Consider the following 27,550-nt stretch of genomic DNA (forward strand, 5'->3'; position numbering starts at 1 on the left):
CGGCCATGCAGCCAGTTCCTAACCCAGCACAGAGTGCTCCTGTCCAAGCCGTGGGCTGCCAGCTTTTCAGGAGTGTGCTGAGGGACACAGGGCCAAAGGCCTTGCTGAAGTGCAAACAGACACCATCCACAGCCTTTCCTGCATCCACCAGGCAGGTCACCTGCTCATTAAAGGAGAGCAGGTTGGTCAAACACTACCGACTCCCTTTACCCCTCCTAAACCCACGCTGGCTGCGTCTGACAGCCTGGCCATCCTGTAGGTGCTGCATGATGACACTCAGTATAAACTGCTCCATTCCCTTACTGGGTACTGAGGTCAGGCTCACTGGCCTGTAATTACCAGGATCCTCCTTCCCACCCTTCTTGTGAATGGGTGTCACACTGGCCAGCTTCCAGTCCCCTGGAACCTCACCAGGGAGCCAGGACTGTTGGTGGATGATGGAGAGAGGCTTCACAAGCTCATCTGAGAGCGCCCTCATCACCCTGGGGTGGATCCCATCTGGGTCCAGAGATTTATGAACATTCAAGGGCCTCAGGAGTTCTCTGAGTGCCTCCTCCAGGGTAACAGAGGCACCAATCTGCTCCCTGACACCCCTCTATGATCCACACTGGGAACTGGCTGAATGAGTGTGGGGAATGTGGGAAGGGCTTCAGCACAAGCTTCAGCCTGATCTGCCACCAGAGGATCCACACCAGGGAACAGCCATACGAGTGTCCCCAGAGTCAGAAGAGCTTTACCCGGAGCTCTCACTTGACCAGACACCAACGGAGGCACCAGTGAGGGAAGCCCTGCGAATGCCCCCACTGTGGAAGAGCTTCCTGCACTGCCTCAGCTTCATCCCCCTCAGAGGACCCACACTGGGCAGAACCCTGGTGGTCACATTCACCGTCATTCATGTTGGGATGACACCTGGCTGGTTATTCTTTTGGTTTGACCCAATTTTCTTCTGATTTATCTCCATCCCTTAAATACATCCAAAACAGGACTAAAAAGAAAGAAATTGATCAAGGATGTCTAAAGTCCCACCATTTGAGGGGGAATTTAGGATTTGGGGACATATTCTGGAAGACTTGGGGGTTCTTGGGGGATTTGGGGCAGTATTCTCCATCTCTTTGCATTCCAAAACCCAGGATGGATTCATCTGTCACCTCAAAATGACTCAGACCCACTGAAAACAACTCAATCTTACCCAAAAGGCCTCAATCTCACCTCAAAAAAACTCAGTCCCATGCCAAAATAATTCAATTCCACAGCCTCCAGAGTGAGATGGAGTTGGGAGGAGATTGGGAGAAGTGAGATCCAAAGTTGAGGGTGTGGGATCAGGATTGTGTAGGGCTGGGTGGGTGGGATGTATTTCGATAGCAAAGAAAAACTTCAGAATTATTGCTTTCTGTCCTGTTCATTTTCCATCAGTTGCAGTTTGTTTTCAGAGTGCCACCTTCTCAGCTGATTGTGTTTGTGTCCTCCTTTCTCTCCTACCTTTCTCTGCCTGCTCTGTTTCTCTCCTGACCCAGGGCAGCTCCCACCAAAGATCCTCCCCTGATTTAATTCCCATCCACGAGATACAACAACCATGGGTGAAGTTATGAAGGCTGGCAGTGAAATGTCACTGTAAGATCTTGCTCCACTTCGCTTTTGGCTCCTTGTTAAGAGCTTTGTCTTCAAGGGCAGGAACATCTTTTCCTGGCTGGGATCTGGGACTGCAGACCCTGGCAGTGTGTGCCATGGATTCCAGAGGGGCATTCCCAAGGCTCCCAGGGTGCTGCTCCTGCCGTGCCTCCCAAGGAGCTGTGCAGGGCCAGGGGACAAGCTCCAGCAGCTCTGCTGGCTCTGCAGTGCCACAAGGGCCCCTGGTTCCACGAGTTTCCGTGCTGTCAGCAGCGCTTCCTTGGTTCCAAGGATGCCCTGCTGTGCCACAAGGGATATTTGGGTTCATCAAGTCCTTCAGTGTCACAAGGGCCTGCCTGGTTCCATGAGCTTCTGGAGTGTCCCAATGGACTCCTTGGATGGGCAGTGTGGCAATGGACCATGGGCTCTGTGCAGCCCTGCTGGGGCACCATGGACTCCTTGGTCCCAGGAGGTTCTGGTGCCGTGGCCATGGTCTCCTTGGACCCACAGTGTCACAATGGCCCACTGGATCCACGTGGCCCTGCTGTGTCACAGTTGGCCTTTGGTTCCAGGGGACCCCAGGGTCACAGTGGGCTCCTTGCTTCCATGTCCCCCCTCAGTGCCACAATGGCCCCTTCATTCCATGAGGAACACAAAAGCTGTGTAGGAACATGGAGCAAATCCTGCTGAACACACCTGGGAACATCTGGCTGCTTTCAAAAGCGAGGTGAAAGGAGAGGATGGCACCAGCAGCTTCCATCTGCAACAGAGAGCCAGGGAAAGGACAGGGACAGAGAATTCAGCTGAAAGACTGAGAATTCTGCTTACAGAGAGCATTTCTGCTCACACTGTCCTTTGCAGAAAGGTGACATCATTCCAGGCAGCCTGGACTGAGCAGGTGGGTCCCGAGTGGAGTTTGTTGTTCAGAAACCTGCTCAGGCTTTTCCATTCCTTCCTCACAAACAGGAAAACTTCTCCTGGGGCTGTGTGCAGGGAGAGCCCTGAGGAGAGCAGGTGGGACACAGTGCAATGGGCTAGGACAGGGAGCTGCAGCGCTCAGGGGACAAGGTTCTGATGCAGGGCACAGGGATGTCACTCCCAGCTGGGCCATGTCAGACACGGTGAGGTTGGGGTGAGGAGCAGGTTGTCCAACAGGGTCAGCCCCCAAGGGGCTCGTCCTTCTCTGTGCCCAGACCTCCTAAGGAGACATTCAGTATCAAGATCACCTGGGGAAGGCCTCTATCAGCTCTTTCCAGAATTGAAAAACGAAAAAAATATTCACCTGATTCAAGAAAAATGTCATGAGGTGCACTTTGAAATCTTCCCCCTTAAAAGAACTCCAAACCCAGTCCAATGAGCTTCACAAGCCCTGGAGAATTGAAGAAAACGGAAGGAAGAGAAAGAGATTCTGAGGCCTTCCTGTAATTTTGAGTCCCACGTTGGATTTGGGGCTGAGTCCAGGACCCTCAGGCACTGAGAGAAGGTTGGAGAAGCTGCTCAAGGAGTCGGAAGCCAAGCTCCAAATCCCTTGGAGCATCCATGGGCCCCAGTGAGGGCAGGGACTGCCCAAGGCTCCCCAGGGACTGCTGAGAGCAGATCCTTGAGGCCAGGAGTGCAGGGAGCCCAAGGCTGTGAGCAGGGAACTGCAATGCTGAGCAAGGCCTGGGCTGGCTGCAGGGAGCACAAAGGCCAAGCCCTGAGCCCAGGCTGGGACAGCAGGGCCTGTCCCTCACGGCTGCCTCGGGGCTCTTTGTGGGGCACTGGGATGGCAGGGGCAGCAAGGACAAATGTCACCAACCTGTGGGACACTGCAGATCCTGCTGGAGCCAAGGGGCCAGGGTGACTCTGTGGGAAGCTGTGGAACCAAGGGGTCATTGTGGCACTGCTGGGGCCCACGGAACCAAGGGGCCAGGGTGACTCTGTGGGGCCTCCTGGAAACAAGAGGCCACTGTGAGCCTGCAGGGCTGGAACACCCCAGAACACTGAAATGCTGGGGGAACCAAAGGTTCCTTTACTTGACTTTGGAGCTCAGGAGAAACACCAACCAGATATTCTCAACATGGACAGAGGCAAAGAATATTATTGGGAGGAAGGGTCCCAGAAAGATCATCAAGTGCAACTCCAAAGTCAATGATGCACACAGGGATTGAACCCACAGCCTCGGTGACACCAGCAATCTGCTGTAACCAACGGAGCTAAGAGGGCAGAATGACACAAAATTTTACTGGAAAAATACAGACAATCAAGGAACTTTGGTACAGGGCTTAACACAACATTCAATTCAACATAAAATTCCAATCATAGCATTAACTTCATAAACTTAATTTGACACAGAAACCTTTAAGGTCTTAAAATGATAAGGGTTAACGCAGAAGCACTCATGAAAAGGTAAGTATACTAAGAAGAAGAAGAAATAGAGAACAACAGAAAGACAGCAGATCTACAGAAGCACACACGTACAGGTACCAGCTGCTCGGGTTCCAGCGTCGCTCACACAGGAACCCCAGGAGAAGGCAGGAGCCACACCATGGGCTGGCCTCGTGCTCTGGCTTTTAACCCTGGGCCTTCATGGGCCCACCTCTTGGGTGGGACTTCCAGCTGATTGTCCAATCAGAGCCAGGGTAGGCAGCAACAGCTGCCAGTGTGCGATTGATTGACAGCTAAGCCAATCATAGCTGAGGTAAATCTGCCATTGAGCTGTGATTGATTGACAGCTCGGCCAATCACAGCTGGGATAACACTGCCCAGGCAGTGTGATTGATTGACTGCTCAGCCAATCACAGCTGGGTTACCATCCTGGCTGTGCCCTGTGGCGCCCCATGGACTCAAGGAGACCATTGTGAAACTCAGGGTTCCCCAGGAACCAAGGGTCCCTGCTGACCTTGTGCAGCCCGTGGTGTCACGGAGGAGCCGTTGTGACACAGCGAGGGCATGTGGAGCCGAGGGGCCATTGTGACACATCAGGGCTCTGTGGAAGCACAAAGCCATTGTGACACTGCAAGGCCTCATGGAAGCCCGGGGCCATTGTGACAGTGCAGAAGCCAAAGGGAACATTGTGACCCTCCAGGGCCTCCTGGAACCAAGGAGAGCATTGTGACCCTGTGGGGTCCCACCAAACCAAGGGAACATGGAACAGCTCTGGCTGGCTGGGCCTGCTGGGGCCCACCTGACAGGTCCGGCTGCCCTGGGCATGTCGAGGGCTGCTTCTCCTCTGGCCCTGGAGCACTGGGGCTCTGGACTTTCCTTCCTAATGAAGAGAACTCTTCTTCCTGTCCAGGCACCCATGGCCAAAACTGAGATTCCACCTCCAAAATGCCCTGTGTCCAAGGATAGCCCCTGGATGAAAGATGCCAGGAGGGACAGATCTGGCTGGCTTGGCCTAAGGGTGGCCACCTCTCATCTTCTTCCAAACCATGTGCTTTTTTTTCCTAGATTAAAAATCCATCTGTCTTGACTAGGTGCCCATGGTTGAAATTGGGATTTCACCTCTAAAATTCCTTACATCCAAGGATTGCTCCCAAGTGAAAGCTGCCAGGACAGACAGGTCTGCCCGCCCTTGGCCTCTCACCTGCTTTACAAAAACTGGGGCTCAGTGCTTTCCTTCCTATGGGAAGGAACCGTGCTTCTTTTCAAACTGTCAAAGGTCCAAACTGAGATTCCTCCTCCCAAATTTCATCTATCCAAGGATTCCTCCATGACAAAAGTTGCCAGGACAAACAGATCTGGCTGGCTTGGCCTCCCAGGATCCTCCTCTCTCCTCTTCTGCCTTTGAAACACTTGGGCTCTGTACTTTCTTTCTTATGCAAAGAACCATCCTTCTTACGAATGCAAAAATGGCCAAAATTGTGACTCCACCTCCTAAATTCCCTATAGCCAAGGGTTGTTTTCAGAAAAAAGCTACGAGGACAGAGAGGACTGGCTGGCCTAGGCCTCTGATGGCCCTTTCATCTGGCCCTGAAACACCAGTGTACCGTGCTTTCCATCCGGGGGAACAGAACTGTCCTTCTCCTCCAAGTGTCCATGTCTGAAATCGGGATTCCACCTCTAAAATTCTGAAAATCCCAGGGCTGATCCCAGGCAAAATCTGCCGGTACTGTCAAGTCTGCCTGTCCTTGGCCTCTGGTGACTGCCCCTGCCACCCTGGGGCTCGGTTCTTTCCTTCCTGTGGAGATCACAGGGACACTGTGGGACCTCATGGAACCAAGGGGATCCTTGTGGCACCCCTGGACCCCATGAAACCAAGGGGCCACGGTGACACAGCGGGGCTCCATGGAACCCAGAGACCATTGTGACTCTGGGGGGCCTTATGGAACCATGGAGACCATTCAGAGCCTTCAGGGCCCCGTGTGACCAAGGGGACATGATGGCACCTCAGGGCCTCATGGAAGCAAGGGACCATTGGGACACTGTGGGGCACCCTGGAACCGAGGGAACATGGAACAGGTCTGGCTGGCTTGGCCTCCCAGGGGCCACCTGACAGGGCTGTCTGATCTTGGAATGTCAAGGGCAGCCTCTCCTCAGCTCCTGGAGTACTGGGGCTCTGTGCTTTACTTGCTATGGAAAAGAACCATCTGTCTTTTCAGATGACAATTGCCAAAATTGGTACTTTCCCTATAAAATTTCCTATATGCAAGGGTATCTCAAGAAAAAAAACCTTCCAGCTCTGGCTGGCCTTGGCCTTTGACCTCTCATCTGCCCGGGAAACACTGGGGCTCTGTCCCTTCCTTCCAATGGAAAAGAACCAGCCTTCTTGTCCAGGGACCATGGCCAAAATTAAAAGTTGGGTCCCCAAATTCCCTATATCCAAGGATTGCTCCCAGAAAAAAAGCAGATAGGAGAGAGAGGTCTGCTGGCCCTGTCCTCTGGTGATTTTCTTAGACTATGAGCAGAATGTTTTCAATTGTTAAGACCTTGGAGAAGGCCCAGAGATGTCCCAAGTTGGGGTTTGGAGGCCTCAGGTACATGAGCACTAGATAGGGACAAAGGAGCTCTGTGCCCCTTGGGATGGAGACTGAGGACAGTGGAGGAGAGCCATGAGAGTGTTTAAAGAGTGGTTTCAGAGAAGGTGGATCCTTTTCACCTAGCGGAAAACAGCCAGAGAAAGAAAGAATTAATGCCAAGCGCAGCTGGGGAGGCCCAGACTGGACAGCAGGAGAAAGGAATTTCCCTGCCAGGGCAGGGCTGTGGTGCAGCACATCCCGCAGCACGAGTCTGGAGCAGCCCAAGGCTCTGTGTGCCCTGGCAGAGGCAGGCAGGATGCAGAGCTGTCAGCAAAGGAAGGGGCCAGCCAGGTGGGGCAGCCGGGGGATGAGGACAGCCTGCAGGGACAGAGGCACAGGGCATGGACACCGTAGGACAGCCTGGGCTGCACAGGGCACAGGGATGGGCAGCAGCTGAAAGGCCCTGACAGGGCCAACTCCTGCTGCACTTTGGCCGTGGCTGCTGGCCCTGGGCCTGAGGCATCAGGAGGGGACAAGTGACCCTTGCAGGTCTGGGGCCTCATTGCCTCCTTGTCCCTGCTCAGCAGCCTGGCAGGGGCTGCCCCATGGTGCTGCCCTTGGCATTGCACATCCCCACATCCCAGTGCCCCAGGAAGAGCCCTGAGCAAGGAGGGAGGGACAGGATCTGCCTTGCCAAGGGCTGGGGCTCAGGCCTTGGCTCTTTGGCTTCATGAAACACATCCAGGTTTGGTCAGCATCAGCTTGTCTTGTCCCTTGCTTGTCTCCACCTGTCATCAGTGCCTGCAGTGTTCTGCTCTAAGTGGAACCTGGGGACACTTTCTCAGTGCTGTCCCTCAGTGGGACCCATTAAAAGTTAAAGAAACTTTGGACTTTGAATCTGACTTTGAGTTCTTAAGAAGTTTTTGAACACACTCTCAGGGACTGACACCACTGTAAACAACAACAAAGCCCCAAGAGGGTCATTAACTCATTGTGCTGTGTTTGTGCTGCTGGGATGGGCTCCTGGCACAGAGGCAGCTCCTGGCAACCAAGAAGACCTTCAAAAAGACATTTCTCCTGAGGAGCAGCTCCTCTCCCAGCCCAGCAGGTCTGGGGATCTGCCTGCAGGTACCTGGGAGGAGTGAAGCAGGCAGAGGCTTAAAGCAACTGGAAGAACAATTCTGAGTTTATTCCTGGAGAAATCTTCACGACTTTTGTAAATTCTGAGCTTCTTCATGGTGAAATCTTCACAGCTTTTGACACAGTCAGTCTCTGGCTGCAGGGATCTCCTCAAGCTGACCCAGGACAGCACTGAGGTGACTCTAAGGATGGCTCTGCTGCCCTTTCTGCTTTGGGGGAGGATGTGCTTCAGAGCGGGGCTGCCCAGGGCTGTGGTGCAGAGCAGGTCCTGCAGCCCTGAGGGCTCTTGGCCAGGCCAGGGGATGTGCCACCTGCCAGGGGCAGCTCTCAGCCTGCCTGGGAGCTCCTATGGATGCTGTAGGGGAGCTGTGGGTGCAAGGAGTGACTCCTGCCAGGGCAGCTCCTGCTGCTGTGGAGAGGGTGCTGTGTGAGCCAGGGCTGCTCTGAGCTCCTGCTCATGCCCAGGCCATTCCTGAGGGGACTTCTCATGAGCTCATTCAGGACAGGGATTTCCTGCTTGAGTCTCTGCTTTCCTGGATCTTTGCTCCCACTTCTCCCCGGCTCAGCTTGGTGGGAATGGAAACTCAGCTGTGCAGGGCAGAGCAGGGGCTGAGGCTCTTAAACCATCCCACTGAGTTTTCCTGGGAAGCTCAGCAAGTGCCTCCACCTCCCCAGGCTCCAGATCCATCCAGCATCACCTTTCCATCGTGCCCAGGCCTGGGGGAGCTGCTCTTTAACCCCTGCAGCCCCGAGCAGCTGCAGGGCAGAGCTGGCCCAGGGCTGGGCTGGGCTCTGGCAGCACCGGCAGGGAAGGAGCCCGGGGCCACAGGAACAGCTCGGGCTGGGACAGCTCCAGCAGCAGAGCCCTGGGCAGGGAGGGAGGGAGGCAGTGCTGAGGGAAGCCCTGCTGCAGGGAGATGTGGCACCTGCTGGCCCTGCCCTGCAGGGCAGACACTGCCCTGAGCAGCACAGCTCTGCTGTCCCCTCCCAGCCAGCACAGCCCTCAGCCTGGAGGCTCGGGCCCTCAGTGCCCTCCTGGGCTGGCAGAGCAGCACCAGAGATGAAGGGAATCTCTCCTGCCATGTGCCCATTCCCTGCTGAACAGGGCCTGAGGGCCACTGTCCTGCACTGCTGCTGCCTGGCAGGGGCTGTGCAGGGCTGGGCAGGGAAAGGCTTTTCCTCAGGGCCTGCCTCTCTCTCTCCTTGCCTTGCCCAGGTGCTCCTGGCATTGCTGAGGGGCTCTCTGGGAATGGCAGCTCCAGCTGCAGGCTCAGGCCCAGCCCTAGGGCTCCTCCTGTGCAGGCTGAGCACAGCAATGGGGTGTCCCAGCTCCCTCTGCCCTGGGCAGCTCTAGGCAGGTGTCCCCTGGTTTTTCATTGTCTCCTCCTTTAACAGGACTCCATGGGCAGAGTGAAGAAATGTCCAACAGCAGCTCCATCAGCCACTTCCTCCTGCTGCCATTGGCAGACACGCGGCAGCTGCAGCTCCTGCACTTCTGCCTCTTCCTGGCCATCTCCCTGGCTGCCCTCCTGGCCAACAGCCTCATCATCAGCGCCGTAGCCTGCGGCCACCTCCGGCACAGCCCCATGTTCTTCTTCCTGCTCAACCTCTCTGTTCTTGACATGGGCTTCATCTGCACCACTGTCCCCAAAGCCATGCACAATTCCCTCTGGAACACCAGGACCATCTCCTACGCAGGATGTGCTGCACAGGTTTTTCTGATTTTCTTCTTCTTTGGATCAGAGCTTGCGCTTCTCACCATCATGTGCTACGACCGCTACGTGTCCATCTGCAAACCCCTGCACTACGGGACCCTCCTGGGCAGCAGAGCTTGTGCCCACATGGCAGCAGCTGCCTGGGCCAGTGCCTTTCTCTACGCTGTCATGCACACAGCCAATACATTTTCCCTGCCCCTGTGCCATGGCAATGCCCTGGGACAGTTCTTTTGTGAAGTGCCACAGCTCCTCAAGCTCTCCTGTTCACACTCCTACTTCAGGGAACTTGGGCTTCTCATAGTTTGTGCTTTTCTGTTATTTGGTTGTTTTGTGTTCATTGTTTTCTCCTATGTGCAGATCTTCAGGGCTGTACTGAGGATCCCCTCTGAGCAGGGACGGCACAAAGCCTTTTCCACCTGCCTCCCTCACCTGGCTGTGGTTTCCCTGTTTGTCAGTACTGCCATGTTTGCCTACCTGAAGCCCCCCTCCATCTCCTCCCCATCCCTGGATCTGGCCCTGTCAGTTCTGTACTCTGTGGTTCCTCCAGCCCTGAACCCCCTCATCTACAGCTTGAGGAACCAGGAGCTCAGGGATGCCCTGCGGAAAACGATGACTGGATACTTTTCAGAACCAAAAAAGTGTTTGTTTTCTGCTGCGTAGTTTTCAGAGTGGAACTCATGTCTGGCCCAATCTGCCTTCTCAGGTCTTTGGCGGTGGCAATGGGTTCTTCTGGCCATAATGTTTTGCTCAATGAAATGTTTTTATTCATCCCTCATCTAATTCCATGTTTGCCTCTTGAATTTGATCCAGAAGCTCTGTAAGCCAGGGTTTGTACTATTGCTTTATTTGAACAGAATAAACTACCTTGCAGTGCCTTGTTTATATGGGATCCCAAATCTGACACCTGCATGATGTTAGAGGGAAGAAGGGGAAGAGTCCCTGGACAGCAGCACTGCCAGAGAGCAGCAGTGCTTGGTCCTTTCCGAGCTGCTCTTCCCAGCTCCACACTCCCCTTCCCAGCCCTTCTGTGGGAGCAAGGCAGGTTGGTCATTGTCCTGATTGTGCTCTGGCAGCTTGGTCACTGTCCTGCTGCGTGTCCCTGCTGTGCCCACAGGCAGGGACAGGCCATGGGCACTGCTGGGACACAGCTGGGCTCCAGCACAGCAGTTCCAGCAGCAAAGGGCATCTCCTGAGGGCAGGACAGGAAGGCTTTGCTCTCCTCCAGGGCTGCTGTCAGGAATGTGCTCCAGGCATGCCCTGGCAAATCAAAGCCCTCGGGCAGAGGGGGGTGTGCGGGGGGAGCCCACAGCAGTGTCGTGGCACAGGCAGAGCTCCTGGGATGGAGCTGAGGGAGCAGCAGAGCAGGGCCTGGGCTGTGTCTGTGTCTTAAATCACTGCTCCACAACATCTGCTGGGGGATCATCAGGAAGGTGTTGCTTCAGAGTCTAAGCAGGACGTAGGGCAGGGTGAACACATCTGGCAGGTTACCCATCGTGTTCCGGTGTCCGTGGAAACACAAGCATACCCTCGTCCCTAATAAGAAGATCCCATGGACCTATCCATTTATTAATGATATTATCTCTTGCCATTACTTTGGGTTAGGTGATTTGGTATCACAAAGTGATTTAATATTACTGGATTCTGGGAATTTTCTAGTATTGTTAAGTGGTTCAGGGTATAAAGAGCATTTGCCACTCCGCTCTGTGGGGATCCACCACAATTCATTCCCCTTTTCTGCTTATCAGGTATTCATTTTAAAGTGTCATGTGCCCATTCCTGTGCATGATGGCTTGTCCTGTTGGTAAGTGGGGAACACCAGTGTGGTGTGACACTTCCCAAAGTTGTAGGAATTTTCTCATGTTTTTTGAAATGTATGCAGGGCCACTGTCTGTTTTAATGGTATGAGGGAAAATGGCAAATTCTGATTGTCAATGTGCAATGGTATCCCAACTGTAGCCGATACGGTTGACAAGAAGGTGTCAATTGAGACATGCAAATATTTTAATCTGCCATATTCAGGGATGTGTGTAACATCAGTTTGCCAAATTTGTAGAGCTCTCAGACCATGGGGACTAATTCCCAGATGCAGTAGTGCAGTGTGGCCTTGGCAGTCAGCATAAGAACTGACTATATTACGAGCCTCTATTTGACAATTTGACATCGTGACAAGAGGTATTTGAAATTACCTCTTGTCACGATCCAATGGACGGTCGTGATGATTCGTTTTGATTTCAAAGTGCAAAAAGAGGCAAAGAGAACTTAGTTCAAGTAAAATCAATCTTATCTTTATTGATACACACAATATGTGATAGAAGAGAAGGAAAGAAAAAGAGAGAGAGAGAGAAAGAGACAGAGGAAAAGGGGGGTCATAGCTACCGACAGCAGATGTGAGTCCTCGTGACGCTGGAGCCAATAGACCACCATCACAGTCCTCGTGGCGCGCCAATAGATCCGTCTTGTCTGTCGGGGAGGCCTCAGAGACTCTCCTTCTCAGGGTGATTGTTATAGTTCTTTTTCAAGGCGAAGGGCAACAGGCCAAGGAGGAGGGGGAGACCTCGTGAGCGCCGCAGGTGTTCTTGCAAAATGAAGGAGCGGAGCAGGCTGGGCTTTGCAGCAGGTACAGCATACACATACACATACACATCCATTGCCTACATACAGAACCATGGTTTCATGAGTCTCGTTAGGATAAACTTCAATGACAAATATTTTGTTCCATGCCCAAACAAATGTCTTAAGCTATAATTTTATTACTTTCACAAGTAAACTCTTGCTGTACCCAAACAATACAAAATTCTAAATTAACAGTTTGCAATTTCTTGTCAATTTGATGAGCCCATTCCCTATGCTCGAAAGGATAGAGAATAGCTCCATCATGATTCAATCTTAATACAACAATAGGGAATATCAAATGTACTGAAACATTACATATGGTCAATACAGAAACTGTGGCTTTGTTTATCACTGGGTTGTATTCCACCAAGACTGAAATTCTCTTTCGAAATCTTGGCATTGTCCCAAACTACTTTCTGAATTTCAGTACAAAGAGTGGCTCCTTTTATAATTGAGGCAGCCACTACTGAGATTGTAGGCAGCTAAGAGCCAAAAGATGTTGTTTTGTGCAACTCTGAGTGCATCAACTATCAGTTTGTAGTTATTCACATTTACCTGTTCTCAATTTGGTAATACGTTTAAATTTGGTCAAATCTCTAGCTGTGGTAACCAATTTATTCATTAATATTTCCGAATCAATGCTATTTAAGATTTCCAATTTGGTTCCCACAGCAGCAATCATGTTTAAAATATCACCAGTTTTATCAGGGGTTTGTGGTCTTTATGTCCCTTGGAGTTCTCCTGTGAAAAGCAAACACAACAGAGTCTGCCTCCAAAGGCAGAAAAGTTAGTATGAAGGAATTATGCAGCGTGTATTTATGCTTGGAGCTGTCGGGCAAAAAACAGTGATTTTGGAACACCTGTTAGCTTCTCATCCATAAAGGGGTATGAGAAGCCCATTTGATCCTTTCACCTTTTGCCCAATCCTGGACAGTTTTTGCAGTAAAGTGAGACTCATTATCAGACTGGAATTCCTGTGGTTTTGGGAAAGTTCTAAACCATTCTTGCAATGCCTTAATGGTATTATTTCCTGCTAGATTTCCATTTATCTAGTGAGAAGCCACTCACCCCACAACAAAGTTCCCTTGGCTTCCAATATTTAGAATTTCTTGCCACTTTTCCTTTTTCCACACTGGAATTCTGTTGACCTCACAATCAGTTGCTGACTGCTTGGGACAAAAGGGAGGGGCTGTTTCAGTGACTGAGGCAGGTTTGTCTGGGCTGCCATCCACGTTCATTGTCAGATTTTTTACAGCTCCTACTGAGGCTCTTTTGGCCATCCCATCAGGTGGGGGGGTTAAATATGGAGCAACAGCTTTCATGACTTTTAAAGGGCCTCTCAGGACAACAAGTTGTTGTACTGACAGTCCTGAAGAAGCAAACCCCATTCCACCTGGAAAGGATCTGTAGGATAAATAGGGCCAAGTGCTTGGTAAACACTCCATTCTCTTTTTTTTTTTTCTTTTCTCAGCAGGTTATAAAGGGGTCTGGCACTTACAGAAAAATCTGGGATGTGTTTTCTCCAAAACACTAGTAATCCTAAAACTTGTTGCAGTTCCTTTGTAGATTCTGGCATTTTAATTTGGTCGAAGGAGGTTAACACGTGCATGTCATGCTTCTTTTCCATCAAATTCCCAGAAATTTTACTTTCAGGGGAAATTTGTAAATCAAGGCTTTCTAAGTTGGAAATTATTTTCTGTTGGGCATCGCCCACTTCTTCTATTTCATCTCCACCCAAAAGAATATTATCAATGTATTGCTAAACAGCTGCATTGTCAGCTATGGGTATTTTTTTAATTCTTGGGCTAAGGCATGGTGGACAAGGGTGGGTGAATTCCAATACCCTTGAGAAGGGAGGGTTTGCTTTGGCTTGTTCCCCGGGTGCTGAGAGGGAGAGAGTGTGCTGGGTTGAATTGTTAGATTGTTTCTGGGCTCACTGCCCAGATTCTCAGCAGAAAGGTGTGTAATTTGCTGTGATTTTTTAGGGAGGGGTTGCCCCAGCAAATTTGGGTTTTCTTTGGGGACCCCTTTTTTGATATCTAATAGCAACAAGTGTTGATGGCTAGTCATCTGTTTTCCCTGGTTTTTCACTACTAGGAGTTTTAACATAGTTGGTCAATTCTACTGCAATTTCACTCAATACACAGACAGTACGATCACCGGCAGGTGAATTAGATTGAGGGGCTGGGGGCTGGGAGGGGGTAGGATAAGGACTGAAACCGCCATCTGTAGATCCGGTTCATTCGCTTGGGTTTCCGAGGAATCTGTCTAGCCTTTCTGCAGGGCTTAAGGCTGTTCCTATAGGTTTAAGGGATTCCAAAAGCTTTCAAATTGAAGGGATCATAATTTCAGGCTTTACAGGCAATTGCATTGGTGGTTCATCATGTATCATTTGCAGGCAGGCAGCTTTGTGAATGTTTTCCTGGGGCTGATTGGGAGTACCAACTAAAATTAAATGGTCTCCCCTTTCCAAGGGGTTAAACCCCTCTGCCCAGTAAGCTGAGCATTGAGTCAGAAACCACAGGTTACATTCGTCTCTCTTTGTTAAGAAAACTTCATGTCCCCAGTACCACTAACTTCTTGTTCTGTCGATTTAATTTGATCTCTACTGCTGAGAGATACTCAGGAAACACATTCTGTCTCCAACTCGTGAGGGAAACGCGAGTACTCTTGTTTTAGCTTAGATAATTCAGTGGTGGTGTCTGGGATTTCTTTAGTGATTATATGTGGGTCTGAATCTTCATCATTAATATAATTATATTCTGTTTTAACTAAAGGTCTCATGTTAGGGCAGCAGTGTTCTCTACAATTTTTTCTAACACATATTCTTTCTGGGGGTAAATCTGATTAATATGAAGAGTTTCTTTTTCTTCTGTTTCTTTTGGTGAGTTGGCATGCTTTAAATTTTTGGCACACTCCTCTATTAGGGCAGCTTGCAATAGATGGTTTTCATTTTGCAAAATTTCAACTAAACTTTGAAGGGAGTCAATTATTGCTTTTTCCTCACTTCTTCGCTTAAAGCGAGTTTCTAGAGCTGCTGTAAGACAAGCTCCCAGAACTGAGCAGAGTATGGTTTTATTTTTGCCCAGTTTAAATTTTGTTTCATGTTGTAAAGAGGATATTCTGTCAATTACATTTTCCAAGTTAAACCAGTTAACTTTCGCCCATTCTTGTCCCCCAGGAGAGGGTCGGGCATTATATTTTGCCAACAAGGCATAAAATGCAGTTTTATCTTCTTCAGCCATGTTTGTGAAGGGATCAAAACCCACGTCAGGGAGGCACTGTTTAGTTACACACACACACGCACAGCAGGGCTGTGTCTTCCCTTCTCTTCCCTGGGTGGGTGGGGAGACCTATCTACCTGGGAGGTTCACCTTCAATTACAACACAGGGTGTCTCCCCCTAACACCAGGTAGTCAGTCCTGACTTTTGCACTCAGAGCTCTTTTGTGAAATTCTGACAACAGAACCCTCAATCGAGTTTGGGGTGCTGTTACACCTTAGGCGTGTGCAGTGTGCGAGGAATCAGAGAGACCCCCCATTGCTTTCTAACCGCGTTCACCGAGGTGACGGGCTAGGTGAGGCTAGAGCCAAACTTCCTCCCTCTGTGTCAAAGGGTTGACATTGGACAAAATGCCAATGCACCCATGAGGGTTATATTTTACCTAATGAACTACTGTGAGATGTGGTCAAGAACAGAGCAGAGCAGGCCTAATACTTGAAACAGAAAGACAATTTATTATACTGCATAACAATGGACAATAGAAAAGGAAAGAAAAACCCAACCACCCAAAAGCAGAAGAGAAAACCTCCCAAAACACTGCTTCTCCTCCCCCCAATTTCCATTCCATACATGCTCACTCAGTTGACTCCAGCACATTACCTTCATCTACTTGCTTAATCCCTCAACAACCCTGGGTTCCTAATCCAAATCATCATCCTTTAAAAACAGACAATCCTCATTCCATCCAGGACGAGAGGAGTCTTTCTCCCACCACAGACCCCCCACAGGAAACACAGGTCCACCATCCCGTGTTCCCACGTCACCCATGGCACTGCCTCGAGGAGTCTGCCAGGGTGACACCCTCCTTTCCATGTCCAGCACTCTCACTGCCGTCCATGGACCTGAACTGCAACAGGGCTCTTTTTAAGGATGTTTTGGCCAAGTACCAAAAACCGGCCATCTTCTCATTTTGGGACTCAGGTCCCCCCCCATTTACCCCTGGGGCCGAGGGTTCCAAGAAGCAGGCCAGAACGTCTCTGGGTTTGAGCCAAAAACATCCACCCAAACACAGTCTTATTTATAGTCAAGAGGGTCCAGGGTCCGTCTATGGCTATCAGTATGCGGGAAAAGTCCGGCCTAATAGGCCACTCCTCTTCATTCCGGCAATCGAAGGGGCTTCTTTCCATCTCACATTACCCTCTCGGTCCCAGGCTGTCCTCTCTCTTCTAAAACCACCAACTATGAGAATTCAGCGTCCAGGGATAACTCTCTTCTGCCTTAGAAAGAGTTAAAAGCTTTTATCTCCCACCACCAAGGTCAGGCACAGGCGATCGCAGACACTGCAGCTCTCACAAGCAGCTCCAGCTCGGCACCTTCTCTCTGTGGGGGGAGGAGAGAGACGGGACCGGGGTGGGGGTGGGGAACGGGATGGGACGGGGAGGGGGTCGGAAGGCACCTCCAAAGTTCTCCCTCCACCCCTCCATTCTAGATGGAAGCTGGACCAGCTCCACTCCAGCTCCCTCTGTTCCCCACCCCGAGGCCCACCTTGCTCAGCCAGGCCCACCTTCCTCCCCTCCCCCACCCGGCCTAGCCAGGCCTGGGCAGGGGAGAGGAGAAGACGCTCCCTCTCCGAAAGCAGAGCAGGGAAAAAGAGAGTCCTGCTGGGAAATCCAGCTTTTAACCCCCGTGTCCTCAGAGGCGTGTCCAACCTCTTAGTGGCCAACAAAGGTGCCAATACTCAGACCTAAGGACTGATTGGTTTGACCACTACTTCCAAAAAAACTCACTTCCCTTCAAACCACGACACTCTGTTACAGACTACACACAACCTTGCAACCCCTCTGTCTGCCAGAATCCTGTCCGTGACGCAAATTTAATGTCACGATCCAAGCAGGAATCGTGAGAGGTTCATGTGATCTCAGAGTGCAAAAAGTACTCGAGGGGTCAATAGTTCAATAATACAACAAATGCACCTTTATTGAGTGCCAACAACACTTGCGATAGAGGGAATGAGAAAGGAAAAATAGGATACAGAGTGAGGAAAGGGGGCAGGGGGATATGGCTACCAACGGCAGAGGCGTCCTCGTGGCGTGGCGTCCGGCAAATGGATCCGTCTTCTGTCCGTGGAGAGATCTCAAAGTGTGAGTCACAGGGGGAAGCTTTTATAGCCATTTCAGAAGCGGGGGGCACCCAGCCAACGTGGGGGGAGCACCCGAGAGTCATTGTGAGGAGGCCTGTTGCTCTGGGAACCAGGTGCAACCGTTCAGACTCAGATCAGGCAGGTTTGGGACAAGCAGGTCTGGGCCTGGCCGCTGGTAAGCACAGGCTGTCCAGCCGTCCACTGTCTTTGTACAAGTTCCCATGGGAGCCAGCTCCAGTCCAGTGGACACACCTGCAGTTCAATGCTTGGTACACACACACACCGTGGCTTAGGCCCGAGCCCCTTGCACACAGTCTCTTCTTTGATGGGGGTCCTTGATGAAGGTTGTGAGGGACATCATGGCCCCGACTCTCAAAGACGTGCAGCTTTCCTGGGGAACACCAACACACCCTTCACAAACCCAGGCAAGGCTGAATTACTCCTGGTAACTTTCTTTACTTACATTCAGGACAGGCTCTCCAGCCCCAGCTCGTATTCCCCCAAGTGAGTTTCCAGGTGGAGGTTCAGACGTGCAGCCCCAGGCCCTCTACAAACACAAGCTGCCTGCTGCCTCTTCACCTGCCTCAACTCCTGCCTGCGGTCATGGCAGCAAAACCAGGCTGTTCCCAGCCAGAGACCAGAGCCCTGTGCCCACAGGAGGCTCTTGCCAGCACCTTCCAGGACTCTCCGCTGTGCACACAGCACTTTTCATGCCTGCTCTCAACAGCCTTTGGAACACAGAGCACAACCAGGCTGGCGCTGCCCTCAGCACACCCCAAACACAGGCAGAGCAAGAAGCAGGGGCTGGTTTGAGGCTATGCCCCAGAGAGACTGCAAGGCTGCCCTCCCTCTGCTCTCACTTGGTTGGATTTCTGACTGGGTCTGAGGCAGGGGCTGCCATTCCTCAGTTGTGGGGACCAGAACTGCACCCGGGATCCCGGCACTGCCTGACAGCGCTCCGGGCACTGGCACGGTCACGCGCCCCAGTCTGGGCCACCGTGCTGCTGCTTCACTTGCCCTTAGGCACACCCAAAGCTCCCGGTTACAGAGCCCTGATGGTCTCTGCTTCTGCCCTCTTGCTGACCCTGTGTAGGGGTGCAGCACTGCTGTGCTTTCAGGAAGCGATTCTTGAAAGCTTCCAGCATTCCAAGCTCCTTTGTCATCTGTGGATGCTTGCCATGGAATCCCTCACAGCTGGGTTCAGAGCATACTCAAGTTGGCTGTTCCAAAATCCAGGGGCTTCAGGGTGCTCAGCAAGACCTTTAACTGCACAGTGTTGTGGGAGGGGACCTTCAGCACAGGGACCTTTCCAGCCTGATCTGCCCTCTTTCCTCTGGGTTTCTGCGCAAAACATGGCACAGAAGAGAACAGCAGTAGGGCCCTGTGTGTCCCTGCACCCTGGATTTGTGCTGCTTCAGCTCTACAGAGATGCAGGCAAAGTGAAGAAGCCAAACTGTTTATTAATGGAAGGCAAAAAAAAATGGGTGATATGGGATGGAAAAAGGGGATGGGCATGGTCTGAGGCCTCCTGAGATGGAACTGTCAAAAGGGATGGAGAGTGATGGGTAAAATGGGGATGGACACTCTCTGAGGGCTAGAGGGAGGGAATTAGCTACAGGAAAAGAGAGGGTTGAAGCCATGCGAGCTTCCCACAGGCTCAGCTGTACCAATCATCAGCTGTGCCTGGAGCTCTAGCAGCACTGGGAGGTGGTAATACAGGTATTGTTCTTGGGACAATGGTTCAGTGGATCCAGATGATAACCCTACTTCTTTAGCTCTTAGGGCTAAATGGGTACAATTTTCAATACTCGAACAGAAAGGGCTGGCACTGTTCCTTGGGGCTTGAACACCTGGAACAGAGAGGAGGAGAGCCATGGTCAGTGCCTGAAGCCACAGGGATCTGAAGAGACCGTCCTGCCAGGGCAACCCCACCCAACTCTGGCTATGGCCAGCAGAGGGGTATTGCCAAAAGGATCAACTGGAAGGTGCTGGCCACAAATCCCACCCGTGTCCCTGAAATCTCTCTGTGCTCTGCCCACGCCACCCTTTGTCCACACAGGGACCAGAGCCCTCACCCTGCCCAGGCATTGCAGCTCCCCCCCAGCCCGCACTGACAGCACTCAGCCCTCACTCACCCTCACTGAGGGCCTGCAGCTCTTCCTTCTGCGCCATCAGGGCTCCCCGGCCATCTCTGCGAACACAGAGCGTGTCACGGCGCCAGCGGCACAGCTCCGTGCCAGCGGCGCTGCCAGCGCTGCGGCCACACGGCCTCCTGCCCCGGCACGGCTCAGCCCGGGCCCTGCCGCTTCCTGCCGCCCAGGGGCGGGCACGGCTGCGGGAGGGCGGCAGCAGCCCCGAGGGCAGGCGGGGCTCCACGGCGCCGGGCCCGGAGGCCGCTGCCGGGGCAGCAGGCGGGGCTGGGGCCGAGCTGCGGCGGGCCGGGGAGGGAGCCCGGGCTCGTGGCTCACCCAGGAACCTGATGGCCGCCGCTCGCAGGGGCTCCTGTGGGTTCTGCAGGTACGGCAGGGCCCGGCGCAGGTGCTCGGCCGCTCGGCTCCTGTCCTCTGCCAGCTGCAGAGAGCGGCAGCAGGGAAGGCTTGGCGCGGGCTCAGCCCCTCGGCCGGGCTCTCGCTGCGCCCAGCCCCGGCCTCCACTGCCCGCACAGCCCTGAGGCCCGGCCAGCAGCCGCTGTTGCCGGGCTCTGGAGGGGCCGAGGGCCGGCTGCTGCCCGGGGAGCCGCGGTGCCGCCCCGCCCCGCAGCCCCGCTGTGCCGGGGCTCCATCGGCACCCGGCTCGGGCCCACAGGAGCCTGGAGAAGATCCCTCGCGGCCCAGGGAAGGGAGTGGCGTGTGGGCTGCAGGCTGCCACCCCTGGGTGCAGCACTGGGCAGGGGCCACAGCTGCCAGCCCCACACACATTGAACCATACTCAGGGGGTCTGTTCCTGCTGCCGTTTCTCCAGGCTGTCCTTACCAGGCATTTGGCGAACTTCAGCAGCTGCTCCTTCTTCACCAGCTGCTTGAGCTTCCTCCTCTTCAGGAACTCGGTCACACGAAGCAGCGTTTCCCGAGAGGCCTGGAGAGCAGCAGACATGCTGAGATGGCACCTCAGCCCAGGGCACAGGACTCTCGTCCCTGTGCCAAGGCCAGGAGGAGGCTGCAGCCTGGGAGCCACCAGGTCAGGAGGCAGCCGAGCCCCCTCCCAGGGATGCATCAGCATCACACAAAACCTCACCTGTGCCACGCGCTGGTTCTCATCATGGCAGTGCAAGAAGAGTGGGAGCAGGCTGTGGCTCAAAGTCTTCTCCAGGGGCTTTTTTCCCTCATCCACTACCAAGTCCATCACCTTGAAGAAGAGCTCAAGGGAGAGCACCTGCACTTCGCTTTTGTCCTGGAGGAAAGGAAGAGGATAAAACGTTAAGATCAGTTTGTCCAGGTTCACCTGGGCAAAGGCCCAAAAATCTGTAATGCACAAAATTTCTGGGCAGTAGCCAGTGCCCGTGGCTGCGGGCACAGAACCTTACGTGGTCAAAGAGCACCAGGAGTGCCTCAGCCAGCTTTGGGGCCGTGGTGCTCAATATCAGGATGCCTTTGTTCTGCAGCAGATTGGTGAACACAGAGAGGGACATGCGGACCATGTCTCCATCTGCATCACCCAGCAGCTCCAGAAGGCTTGGAGACAGACGGCACATTATTCTGGCCTGTATGGAACACAAGGCTGTGCTGTGAAGCCACGAACGGCTACACTGCAACCACCACCCTGGCACTGCAACCCCACCCTGCTGCTGCAGGGCCCAGAGCCCAAAGGCCTGTCCCAAAGCACTCAGGCAGGTGAGGCAGGAGAGCTGGGAGCAGCTGCCTCAGCTTCTGAAGCCCAGCCAGCCCATGGGGCTGCTTTCCCCAGTGCAGCTTCGGCTGCTGCCGCCTTCTCACCATCGAGGGATCCTTGCTGAGCACCACGAGGCCTCTGAGCGCCAGGTGACGCCTCTGCCTGCACTCGCTCTGCAGGTGACTTTCCAAGATCTGAAGGATGCTGTCACCACATTTAGTCAAATCCAAGCAGTCGAGGACCTGAAAGGCACAGGGCAGTGACAGGGGACCCGGCCGGCAGGAGTCCAGAAGCACACAGGGCCAGGCCCAGGCAGCAGCACAGGGCGTGGGCACTGTCCCAGGTAGCTGTGGCTCTGAGAGGGCAGAGAGGTGGGAGGCAGCTCAGAGAGGCAGCGCTGGCCTTCAGGCTCACCTCCACAAGGAATGCCAGGAAAGGCAGATTCCAGAGTGGCTCCTTTGTGCTGAGCAGCCGGAGCAGGTGAAATGCGATGTGGGAACACAAAGGGATCAAGTCATGGCGCATCTCGCTGGCAGGGGGAAAAAGACACCAAGACACTGAGGTGGGGGCAGGCCAATATGTCCCGGGACTGACTCACAGAGGTCCAGCCTTTCCCCAGCATCCTTGGTGATGATGTGCACGCACTGAGAGGCAGCTCCTTCTGGGCACCCACCTCTCCCAGCCTTTCCCAGTCTGCTTGGCCTTCCCTCAGTGATGAGCTCCTCTGGCCCATGACCACAGGGACTGTGTGGGGCACCCCGGGCACAGGGCACAAGTGCTGCGGACAGCGGGGAGAAGGGGCTCTCACCTGGCCAGCAGACCCACGGCATAGTGCTGGGTGTCAGCACAGAGCAGCGTGTCCCAGCCATGCTTGCGCTCCATGGCCATCACCTCTCTGTCACACTGCAGCCGGTAGAGCAGAGCCTTCATGGCCTGCACTGCAAACCTGTGTGCAGAGGAAAGCCCAGGTCACACTGGGAGCACTGGCACTGGCCACAAGGGCGTGGGAAGGACGGGAGGACTGGAACCTGTTAGGGTTGCTGGGAAGGCGGTGTTCCTCCCGGCATGCTCTCCAAAAGTTATCAACTTCCTCTGGTGGCATCTGCTGTGTGGTGATGACAATATGGAGAAGCAGAGCCACAAACAGGCGGGAAGAATAAAGAATCATTGCCTCGTGGCACTCAGGCTCTTGGACAATCACCCAGAGCACCAGAGTTGCCTGAAATAGAAGAAGCCCGAGACAGCGCTCAGTGCCGAGGTGTCAGGTCACAAGAGGAGATGCAGGGGGAGCAGTGGCCTGGTGCCCCCTGAGCCTGCCCCTAGCCCAGGTTTCAGCGCCTGTGGCAGGGAGAGGATGGAGAGCTATTGGAGAGGCAACCTGGGGGTAAGCAAAGCCCCAGAAACTCACAGCCAAGGCAAAAACATCCTTGTTGTCCCCATCAGAGGTGCACATGCTGTGCAGAGGCCAGTGCTCCATTACACAGAGCAGTGTTGCCAGCACCTTCTCCACTGTTGGTCCTGACGAGACTATGGCTCTCCAGATCATTGCAGCAGCTCTGTGGGATCAGAGCTCTGTGTCAGGGGCATCTCAGTCACACTGCCATGCCCTGTGCAGCTCTGGGGCCCAGGTGACAGAGCCCCGGTGTTCTGAAGGGCAGGGAGGGAGCATTGGCAGCAGGCTCAGGAAACAGAGGGGCCCGAGGGTCCTGGACCTCTCTGCCTGTCTGGCACACCCCATTGCAAAGGCTGTGCAGGGCGATGGGCCCTAAAGGCTGGTGAGCCCTGAGCCCTCGGGGCAGGTAGAGCCCGTACCTGTCACACGTTGGGGCACAGTGCAGGAGGGTCAGCACCACATCAGCTGGGTGTTCTTCAGCCAGCCTCACAATGTCAGTTTGCAGTCTTGCATTGACAGTGACATGGGACATGAGAGTCTGGTGAATGTCCTTTATCATGGCTGGCACCTGGAGGAGGCATGGGAAAGACTTGGAGTGCTGTCCAAGGAGGCAACTTCCTCAGCTTCCCTCAAGAAGTGCTTCCCTTCCCGGCACACTGTGCTGGCCTCAAAGGCTGAGGGGGCCTAGTGGCCATGGCTTGAGGGGGCCCATGATCCTTAGAGGTCTCCCACGCTGGGCCCAGGCTGCTTACCTGCTGCTGAGAAGAAACACAGGGGTCCTTGAAATAGTCCAGTATGATTTCCTGACTCAGAGTGGGAGTGGGCGTTGTATCAGTATTTGTGATGCCCTGAAACACTCTGGTGTCAGTGGTGGCATTTGTGACTGCCACATTCTCAGTCACTGCTATGCCTGCCTTTGCCAGGTCATCATTCATTGCAGTGTCAGAGTCGTCTGATTCCTCAGACAAATCTGTGCTGGTTTCTGTCCTTATGGTGCCCTGAGTCTCTCTGGTGTCAGTGTTTGTGATTGCCACATCCTCAGTCACTGCCATGTCAGCCTTTGCCCAGTCATCATTCACTTCAGTGTCAGAGTCTTCTGAGCACTCAGACGAATCTGTGCTGACATCAGGCTCTGCCTGGAGCTCAGTCAGCCCTGAGTCAGGCTCAGCTGTGCCCTCAGTTGCTGTGGTGCTGGTCTTTCTATGTCGAGTGCGCAGGAACTTGCGGAACACCTGCAGAGGAACAAGGACAGGGAAGAAAGACACGTTCCATGGAGTGCTCCAAGCGCGGTGCTGGGCTGAGCAGTGATAGCAGCCCCAGCCCAGGTGGGGATGGCTGCAGGTACCTTCAGTGTCCTGCGGAAGCGGCCACGGGCGGGCTCCTGCTCTTGTGTCTGGTCCATGGCTGCATCTGGCAAAGAGTGAGAGCAGCCAGAGCTGAGGGGCTGTGGGAGAGGCCGGAGAACAGAGCCCAGCCCTGGGCTCCCCAGGCAGGGACAGCCCCGGGATGCCCCAGGGCATGGAGCACAGCTACTGCGGGGAGGGCAGCCTTGGCCTCTCTTCCATCCTGTCCATGGGCATGTTGACATGGGATGGGGTGGGATGGGATGGGGCCAAGCTGGCTGCAGCCATCAGCCCTGGGGCCCAGCTCTACCACTCACCATCCTGCAGTGTCTCAAACTGCTCCGGCTCTTCAGGTTGTTGTTCTGGGGTAGCTCCAGGGCCTTTCTTTTTCTTCCTTCTGAACACTCTGAAGAGGCCAAGGAAACTGCCCGCCATGACACAGTTTGTCCTCAAGAGAGATACCTCAGGAAAGCTTTGAGTCCTGCAGTTGTTCCGTGAGGGCACCTGCAACAGAGGAGCCTCAGGAAAGCTGCAGGACAGCAAGTCCTGCACTCTGGCCTTGAGGGCTCCTGACACAAGGACAGGAGACTCCTCAAAAAGGATTCAGGTGACCAAGTCCTAGGGTCTTGCCTCAAAGGCACAGCCAGGAATGATGGGAGATTCCTCAGAAGAGTTCCGAGTCAATGAGTCCCACAGTCTGGCGTCTCAGGCACCTGCAAAAGAGAAGCCTCGGGAAGGCCACGGGGCACCAAGTCCCGCAGTCTTGCCACAAGGTCACCTGTAGGATTAAAGCCTCGAAAAGTTCCAGGTCAGACAGGAATGAGTGCGCTGTGGGGAGGCTCCTTTCAGCACCGCTCTGTCCTGTCCTGTCCCGTCACGTGCTCCGAGCACTGTGGTGTGGCTGCGTCACTGCCAGCACCTATGTCACCATGTGTCACACAGGGCCCGTGTGACACCCTGTCCCATTGCATCCCATGGTGACCATGCTGCACCGTGTCACAAAGGGCCCTTGCACACCCTGCCACCTGCCCTGGGGCCACACCCCAGCCCACCCAAAGTGGCCCAGGCTGGAAGGAATCCCTCTCCCCAAGTGTCTGAGACATCCCCACAGGATCTTTAGGAACAGCTCCAACCATCAGCAAACACTGCTCTGCTCTGTGGGCTCAGGGCAGCAGAAGGAGCCCCCAGGGCTGCGGACGCAGCCACAGCGGGAAGGGCATGGGGCCTTCCCCAGAAGCTGGCACGGCCTCCTTGGGACATGTCCCAGCTGGAGGACATCCTAAACCCGTAGGTGTGACACAGACGAGGAACGTGTGCGCCAGGGCACAAATGCTGCTCTGAGCCCTGGGGCCAGGGGAGCACTGAAATCAGCAGGTGTGGCAGAGTCCCACCCAAGCACACCTGCCACCCCCTGATCCCTGGCAGCGCTGGTGTCCTCTCCTGCCCCAGAGACCTGTGCCCCAGGGGGCTTCTGTGCCAGAGGGAGCGAAAGCCAAAGTGCACTGGGGCTGTACTCCTTCCTACAGGGGCTGTTGGCAGGAGCACCTGGAGCAGGCAACTGTTGATCTATGTCAGAAGCTCTGAATCCATGCTGGAATTATTTTCTCATTGGCATCATCTCCTGCAGCACAAAATCTCATTTGCCGTGAAGGCACTGAAGAATCTGGAATTTAAGAATCTTTAATTCAGGAAAGCTTTACTTCCCATTACTCAACTCAAGTAGTTCCAAAAAGTCGTAAACTTCTCAAATTAATTGCTACGGCCTGAGAACATGAAGGAATTGGAAGTTTGCTTCCCATCTCAAAGCAGTAACTCCTTGGCCTTAACATAACACTACGCAGAGACAAAAAAAAAGGCCATTATTTGGTGGGGGAAGGAATGTCAGAGGGACAGCGCTGCTCAGCAGGAGCCAAAACACTGGTCTGTCTGTGGTAGATAAGGACTGGTGCCACGGAAGATATCGGGATGTGACGGAAAGGCAGCGCGACCCTTCCCCCTCCTCATCCCCAGAGATAAGCAAATAACCCCTCCGAGGTATGTAACTCCTCCTAACTCCAGTAGTTTTCCACTCCTTTACTAACTCTAAACTAGACCCACCATCCCCTTATGACGTAGTAAAGCCCGTCGACTATTTAACTCCACGCTGTAAGGTAATAAACGCCATTTGACCATCCGCCACACTGGTGTCAGCGCTTGTCTATGGCCTGAGTGACCCAGGCTCGGCTGGGTTGCCGTGCTGTTTCCTGAAAACCAGGTCGCCCGCCTTCTAGCTGAAGGCAACAAATCTGGTGCTGAAACCCGGGAGAAAACAATCGGGGATTCAGGGTTCGCTTGGACAAGGAACAGTGGCCGGAGTGGCGAGAAACCGACTTCGGCGAGGGAGACGTCCCTGGACCAGCGAGAGCCATGGACGCTATCGCAAAGGTCGTGAGTCTGATTCATAAACAGTGGGGAATTAAGTGCAAGCTCAAGGATTTCTGTCTTACTATCGCGAGACTTCTGGAGCTTGGGGCGATCGAACGCCCAGTAGAAATACTCCATTGGGAGGTGTGGGAGAAATGCACGGTAGCCCTAGCAGAGGATACGAAATCCTCAGGCAGTGACAAAAGCCTCAAGGCATGGGGTAAAGTCGAACAGGCCCTGCGCAGGGCGCTTGAGGAACAGGAGACCTGGAGTGCCACGCGTGTATGTTTATTAGCTACACCCAAGCTGGGGATAGGAGTGGCCACACAAACCGTCTCTGAAGGCGGTCTGTCCGAGGGCAGGGATCCGCGTGAGCTGGGCGCGTTCCCCCCCTTCCTGAGCCCGAGTCCAAACCCCCCAGTGCCTCCAGAAAACCCCCCGACTCTCCTGCCGGTCCCCACCCCCGCGCGGGACCTTCCCAAAAATTTGTGGGTTCCCCATCCGTCTCTTTGCCGCTGGTCAGTGTTTTGGTGCTGGAAGTGCAGCAGCACACGAGGTTTTTCTAGGGGGAGTTGGCGGAAAAAGCCAGAGACGCTGAAAAGTCGGCTTTGGAAGAGACGCGACCAGCACTGCCGTCGCTGTACATGCCTGAACATGCCCTCCGAAGAGAGGGGCGGGGCGTGGATATCCTCATTGGGACGAGCCCGGAGCCGCGGTTTTTGCTAATGCGCATGCGCAGGAAAAAGACGGGGAAGAGGGAGAAGAGCGCATGCTCGGACAGGAGCCGCGGACTTTTACTGACACGCATGCGCAGGAGGAAGGGAGAGAGCGCATGCTCAAAGTGGCGCCACGGATTTCTGCAGGCTCGTATGCGTGGGAGAGTGGCAGAGAGCGCATGCCGCTCTCATGAGCCACGCTCAATGCTGCTTCCATCTAAGGGAGAGACCTCCCCCTGCGAGGGGCAGGGCAAGCCCAGGGGGCGGGAGCGGCGCCACCCCCGAAGGCAGGGGCGGGGTCAGAGCCACACAAAACGGCACCGAAGCCCAGGAGTGTGCTGGCATTCGGCTTCCGGCTCTGAGTCCAGCAATAGCAGCTCCACCAGCTCGGGAGAGCTGACGGAAGCTGACTGGGACTTGGAAACAGAAAGGGAAAAGCCAACGCGGTTTAAAGCAAAAACGAACAAAGCTTTGAGCCGCTCTGAAAGGG

General features: G+C 53.9%; 2 protein-coding genes across 3 annotated transcripts; one reads left to right on the forward strand and one right to left on the reverse strand.

The window, feature by feature from the left end:
• The first annotated feature begins 6,371 nt into the window (after positions 1-6,371).
• On the forward strand, positions 6,372-10,063 carry LOC134562380 (olfactory receptor 14C36-like). Its single transcript, XM_063419755.1, has 2 exons — positions 6,372-6,392; positions 9,098-10,063. Exons 1-2 carry the CDS (start codon positions 6,372-6,374, stop codon positions 10,061-10,063), a joined length of 987 nt encoding a protein of 328 aa, XP_063275825.1.
• Positions 10,064-18,836: 8,773 nt separating this feature from the next.
• On the reverse strand, positions 18,837-21,184 carry LOC134562368 (uncharacterized). 2 transcript variants are annotated; one of them, XM_063419744.1, is made up of 5 exons: positions 20,612-21,184; positions 20,351-20,452; positions 19,847-19,949; positions 19,514-19,569; positions 19,200-19,228 (listed from the first exon to the last, which is right to left on the reverse strand). In XM_063419744.1, the coding sequence occupies exons 1-4, from the start codon at positions 20,717-20,719 to the stop codon at positions 19,550-19,552; spliced, it is 333 nt and encodes a 110-aa protein (XP_063275814.1). In that variant the 5' UTR covers positions 20,720-21,184; the 3' UTR covers positions 19,200-19,228; positions 19,514-19,549. The 2 variants fall into 2 exon arrangements, with proteins under 2 accessions (XP_063275813.1, XP_063275814.1); XM_063419743.1 differs by having other exon boundaries at positions 18,837-19,228; positions 19,514-19,949; positions 20,612-21,169.
• Between the last annotated feature and the right edge of the window lie 6,366 nt (positions 21,185-27,550).

Source organism: Prinia subflava, chromosome 27 (assembly GCF_021018805.1).
Source record: "Prinia subflava isolate CZ2003 ecotype Zambia chromosome 27, Cam_Psub_1.2, whole genome shotgun sequence".
NCBI classification, from domain to species: domain Eukaryota; kingdom Metazoa; phylum Chordata; class Aves; order Passeriformes; family Cisticolidae; genus Prinia; species Prinia subflava.